This window comes from Lolium perenne, chromosome 2 (genome assembly GCF_019359855.2).
Source record: "Lolium perenne isolate Kyuss_39 chromosome 2, Kyuss_2.0, whole genome shotgun sequence".
In the NCBI taxonomy this organism is placed as follows: domain Eukaryota; kingdom Viridiplantae; phylum Streptophyta; class Magnoliopsida; order Poales; family Poaceae; genus Lolium; species Lolium perenne.
This window is the reverse complement of record NC_067245.2, coordinates 29,377,420-29,383,359: the sequence shown is the minus strand read 5'-3', so window position 1 is coordinate 29,383,359 and position 5,940 is coordinate 29,377,420. Positions and strand designations below refer to the sequence as shown.

The window sequence follows — 5,940 nt, the reverse complement described above, 5'->3', positions numbered from 1 at the left end:
CTAGTGACAAGCATTAAGCATAACAAGTTGCAACAATATCATCAAAGTACCAATTACGGACACTAGGCACTATGCCCTAACAATCTTATGCTATTACATGACCAATCTCATCCAATCCCTACCATCCCCTTCGGCCTACAGTGGGGGAATTACTCACACATGGATGGAGGAAACATGGCTGGTTGATGTAGAGGCGTTGGCGGTGATGATGGCGATGATCTCCTCCAATTCCCCGTCCCGGCGGAGTGCCAGAACGGAGACTTCTGGCTCCCGCGACGGAGTTTCGCGATGTGGCGGCGTTCTGGAGGGTTTCTGGCGACTTCGACTTCTCCCGTGCGTTTTTAGGTCGAGGCCGATAAGTAGTCCGAAGGAGGGCGTCGGAGGCCGGCCGAGGGGGCCACACCACAGGGCCGCGCGGGCCCCCCCTGGGCCGCGCCGCCCTATGGTGTGGGGCCCTCGGGCCTCCACCTTACTTGACCTTCTGGCTCCGTCATTATTCTGGGAAAATAGGGCCTTCTGCATAAATTTCGAGGATTTTCCCGAAAGTTGGATTTCTGCACAAAAACGAGACACCAGAGCAGTTCTGCTGAAAACAGCGTTAGTCCGTGTTAGTTGCATCCAAAATACACAAATTAGAGGCAAAACAATAGCAAAAGTGTTCGGGAAAGTAGATACGTTTTGGACGTATCAATCACATAAGTAAAATTCACTTGACTAGCATAATGACATCTAGATTACAAGCATCATCATATGAATCTCAATCATGTAAGGCAGCTCATGAGATTATTGTATTGAAGTACATAGGAGAGAGATGAACCACATAGCTACTGGTACAGCCCCGAGCCTCGATGGAGAACTACTCCCTCCTCATGGGAGCAGCAGCGATGATGAAGATGGCGGTGGAGATGGCAGCGGTGTCGATGGAGAAGCCTTCCGGGGGCACTTCCCCGTTCCGGCGGCGTGCCGGAACAGAGACTCCTGTCCCCTAGATCTTGGCTTCGCGATGGCGGCGGCTCTGGAAGGTTTCTCGTACCGTGGCTTTTTCGTATCGAGGTTTTAGGTCGAGGGCCCTTAAATAGGTGAAGAGGTGGCGTCAGAAGGTCGAAGGGGTGGCCACACTATAGGGCGGCGCGGCCAGGGCCTAGGCCGCGCCGGCCTATGGTCTGGGGGCCCAGTGCCCCCCCTCTGGTCCTTCTCGTGTGTTCTGGATGCTTCCGGGCAAAATAGGAACCTGGGCGTTGATTTCGTCCAATTCCGAGAATATTTCGTTACTAGGATTTCTGAAACCAAAAACAGCAGAAAACAGCAACTGGCACTTCGGCATCTTGTTAATAGGTTAGTTCCAGAAAATGCACGAATATGACATAAAGTGTGCATAAAACATGTAGATAACATCAATAATGTGGCATGGAACACAAGAAATTATCGATACGTTGGAGACGTATCACTTATCTCCTTTCTTCCGCTTCTGCTTCTTTATCTTACCCGCCGGAGGACAGTCTTTCCAGTTTTCAATAGACCATCGATCTCTTTGCCTCTATGCTTAGATGGAGGTCCTTCGAGCTCATCCTTCCCGTCGAATAGATCTCCACGCTTCCTCGACGGGTCATTCTTGGGAAGCCACATTTGATGCCTCATGTAGACGGTTTTCCAAGACCCAGGATCCTTACACGGCTGTAGAAACGACATCTTTTTCATACACCTCACACATGCCTTGTGTCTGTGGCACACCTAGCATGCGATATATCTGTATCCGAGATAGTCCTGCACCTTTGTCAACAATGCAGCTTTCATACGAAAAGTTTCTTGTCTGTAGGCGTCCCAAGTTTCCATCTCTTCCTCCCACAAACTGTCTAGCTCCCCCTTCAATAGCTCCAGATATAGGTTGATATCGCTCCCTGGATGCGTCGGCCCTTGGATTAGCATACTCATGTGTTTGTACTTCTTCTTTATGCATAGCCATAGTGGGGAGTTTTTACATCCATACAAACATGGGATAGGTGATGTGCTTGCTGCTTTAGTTGCCAAACGGATTGAGCCCTTTGGTGCTCGCACCTAGCCTGATGCTCCTTGTTTCTTTCCTGAATTCTTCGTAATACTCATTCTCTAATGCTTTCTACCTGCTTGCATCCTAAGGGTGTGTCGGCACTGGGTTTTCAACCCATTTTAGATACTGCATCACCACCTCCTTTCTTTCCGCGTGGCAGCGCATGATCTTTTCTTCCTTGGGGTCCACGAAGTACCGCTGGAGACGCGGCCTGAGCGGGAAGTACTACACAACTTTTCGAGGAGCTTTTCTCGTCACTCTCTTGTATCGATATTCGCCGCACACTGGGCATGTATCGAGCTTGGCATGCTCATTCCAATAAATTACGCAGTCACCGATGCAGGCGTGGTATTTCTTGTGAGGTAAATCGAGAGGGCACACGATTTTCTTGGCCTCCTGTAGGCTACTGGCACACGTGTTATCTTTAGAAAAGTGCATCTTCAAGTATCCAAAGAGTTCGTCCACGCTTGTGTCAAACCATTTGTGTTTTGCCTTCATCTCCATAATATCAAGAGCTACTCTCAGACGGCTCTCCTCCATCCCGCGAGCTGCGTCGTACAACGAAGTTCTCGAGTCTACCTCCAGCTGATCCAACTTAGACTTTCGTCTACCATCGAATCTAGGGTCAGTCGATGTGTTGATGAGAAGAAGTTCTTGAACATGATGGTCCTGCACGGCCGCGGTTAGGGGATATTCCTACTCATGTCCTCGTCGTTCGCGTGTTCTTCCCGGCCTTCTTCACCATCAACGTGTGCGACATCCTCTTCCTCCTCGTCTTCATTGTCGTATGGGGCATCATCTTCCTCGTGATGGTCATCATAATCTCCTTCATAATCATCATCTCCATCATCACTTATCCACTGAGTATGGCCCTCCATGAAACTATACTTGAGCATGTGCTGATTCACTATGCCTGAAAAGAGGTCGAACAATGACCCTATCTTGCATCTTCGACAAGGACAAATTATATCCTTGCACTTATTTTGATACATGTCGGCCGTCGCGCGTTCCATGTATCTTTCCATGATGCTTTACTTCATCTTCATGACCTTCGTCGCCTGCACGTCAATATAATTGATTAGACCGTCGTCTCGGTTTTCACGGAAAAATTTGGCATGACCTTACTAAAAATTGTCATGTTGGAGTTCCAGAAATTCGCCGAAACGGAAGTTAAACAACATTCCGGCAAAACATTGGCAACTCAATGTTCCTGCACATAAAAAATGCAAAACAATGCATGGAACCGCTTTTTTGCATCACAAGTGATATAATCGTGACTTTTCGACAACTAATGCACATTCCACCCATTAGTTATATACCTATTAGTTGATGCGAGATCCAATAGCACCGGAAAGATGCCACATGTCGATCTTATGCTCGAGAGATCTAGAAATCTAGAAATAGAGAGAAGTGGGAAAGGTGGTGGAGGAGATAGATCTAGATCTAGATTTTGCAGCTAGCTATATAGAGGGGCTAGCTAGCGACATGCACGAATGAAACCTGGGTGCGCGTGCACCCAATTTCCCACGAAATGAAAAAAATGCTATTTAAAAGTTTCAAAAAATTGAAGTAAAATTTTGCATGTATATATTATGTTGATACTTAATCGTGTGTGTTTTCAAGAAAAAATACCATTGTATATGGCATGCACAAAAATGACAAAATACCCAAATGAGAATAGTGAATAGGAACGTGTACTATTCACATGAATAAGAATTTGCATTTTGTCATTTTTGTAGGTCACACACAATGGTATTTGTTCGTGAAAACACACACGAGTAAGTATCAACATAATATGTACATGCAAACATTTACTTCAAATTCTTTTGAAACTTTTAAATGGCATTTTTTGATTTTTTCATAACTGGGTGCACGTGTACCCAGGTTCCATTCGGCATTTTCGGGCTAGCTAGTGCAAGATTTGCTCAAATATATCAAACTTGATTGGTTGAATTAGTTAAAATGTGTGGGAGAATGAGTTACCATGTGCTTCGGTCGAGTTGCCATTAGACGTGAGTGAGTGAGGGTGGTGGTAGGTGCGGGTCGAATTTTGTACCCTATCCCAGGATACCACCGGCGAGTTGGAGCTGCAAACGCCGGCGTTAATTATTTTATCCCCGGTGAAAATTTTCTACGGGGCCCGGCGGTAATTTCAGCCCGGGGTGCCGCAGGACCACTTTACCCCCGGCGGTATATAATCTGTTTCGCCGGTGGTAATGAATTTACCCCCGGCGCGTCCGAGCTAGCTCGCCGGCGGTAATGGGGGGCCCATCCGGGTGCACTCGGCCCAACATACCCCGGCGCGTTTGGGCCCAAGTCACCGGCGACAAGTGGCCTACCCCGTCGGTAGCAGATTCACACGCCGACGTTAACTCGTGGCGGTCCTAAAAGGTCTTACGGCCGGCGACTTTGAATTGTACTCGCCGGCGATCATTATTGCGGCTGTAAGGTTATTTCTAGTTGTAGTACGTATATAGATGGCTGATCATATCGATCTAGCAAATTTACATTGGAGGAAGAATAAGTTCTTTATAGTCTCGTCATGTTGATAAAAGATACACTTTTTTACTTTCATACCAATTATATTTTGCGAGGTTATCTTTGGTTAGGACTACCTCTCGACGAAGGTACCAGTCACGCAAACACCTTGATTTTAAGCGGGATCTTCATCTTCCAAATGTCCATATTATTATTAACTAGGACATCAGGTTAAATTGCAGCATTATACATATAAAAGCCACCATAAATTTACCATTCTCGGCGCGACTTCAATAAAATACATCGGATCCCTGCGATAAATGGATTCAAGTGTAGTCTGTGCTCATGATACAAGTGAAATTTCTAGAAGGCCACCCAGCCAGCGTCGGTGGTCTCGTGCCCGGCATTCTCATAAACCAACGTCTCCGATGACGTCATGCTTCCAAACAGGAGTCCCCCGAAGCCTCGGCCGATTAGCCCTGCGCCGAGCTCGAGCTAGCCCCAGCGCGAAGCTCCCGTTCTTCTTAAATTCTTCTGCGCCAGAGTGCGAACATACTCGGGCAGAGTATAGCTCGGCGCCACCGACTGGTACGGTGGCACGTAAGCATACGACGGTGGATGGCACGGCTGCCACCGCATCACCGGGTACCCCACGGCACCACCGCAGCGCTCGGTGCCCCGACGAACCGGCGCCATGACGGGGCCGAGACGGTACGCCACGTTTAGCACGCCATGGTGCTCGACGCATTGCACCTTGCGGACCTGGTACGACGCGCACCGCTGCTGGGCGCCGGAGATGCAGGCACCGGCGAGCAGGTCGGCCACCGGGACGAGCACCTCGCCCACGTCGCGGTCGTCGAAGCCGAAGGCGCGCTCGGTGCGTAGGAGGACGTGGAGGTAGCTGCCCGCAGCGGAGGCCGTGGGCGGGACGGCGAAACGGAGCGTCTCGCGCCACTCCGGATACCTGCCGCCGTAACGGTCGGTGTGGGTGCACTGGCGCGTCAGCTGGTCGCCGTAGATGGACGCGGCGGCGTACACCTCCATGTGGCTTAACATGTTCACATCCTTCAGATCACTCGCCGACAGGAGCGTTAGCTCCAGGACCCTGTGCGCCATTGCTGACCGCCTCGATCAAGCAAAATGTACTAGGTGCGATCTCTCCGTACGGGCTATGCCTAAGATAGCCATGGCGCTCAGGGGTATATACAGTATATATAGAAGACGAGTGGGGGTCCGCTGTCAATTGGCTCCAAGTTTGGGGGCGGGTTACATGCATGCCTGGATGTGGAGGCATCTGATGCCAAGGGAAACTACAAATTGCAACAGCTTCTTCCTGACATTTGATCTCAACGATTCTAAGCTGTCGGCCCTAAAGATCTTAACATCTAGAACACCTATGATTGATTTCTAGAATT

The 5,940-nt window shown here is 49.1% G+C and overlaps 1 protein-coding gene across 1 annotated transcript; it reads right to left on the bottom strand.

Moving 5' to 3' along the window:
• Positions 1-4,794: 4,794 nt before the first annotated feature.
• Positions 4,795-5,673, bottom strand: LOC127329853 (protein SRC2-like). The gene has a single exon (XM_051356274.2). The coding sequence runs from the start codon at positions 5,639-5,641 to the stop codon at positions 5,021-5,023; it is 621 nt and encodes a 206-aa protein (XP_051212234.1). The 5' UTR covers positions 5,642-5,673; the 3' UTR covers positions 4,795-5,020.
• Positions 5,674-5,940: the final 267 nt, after the last annotated feature.

Excerpts from the sequence above, each read along its gene's own strand:
- LOC127329853 (XM_051356274.2), bottom strand. The coding sequence starts at position 5,641 with ATGGCGCACAGGGTCCTGGAGCTAACGCTCCTGTCGGCGAGTGATCTG.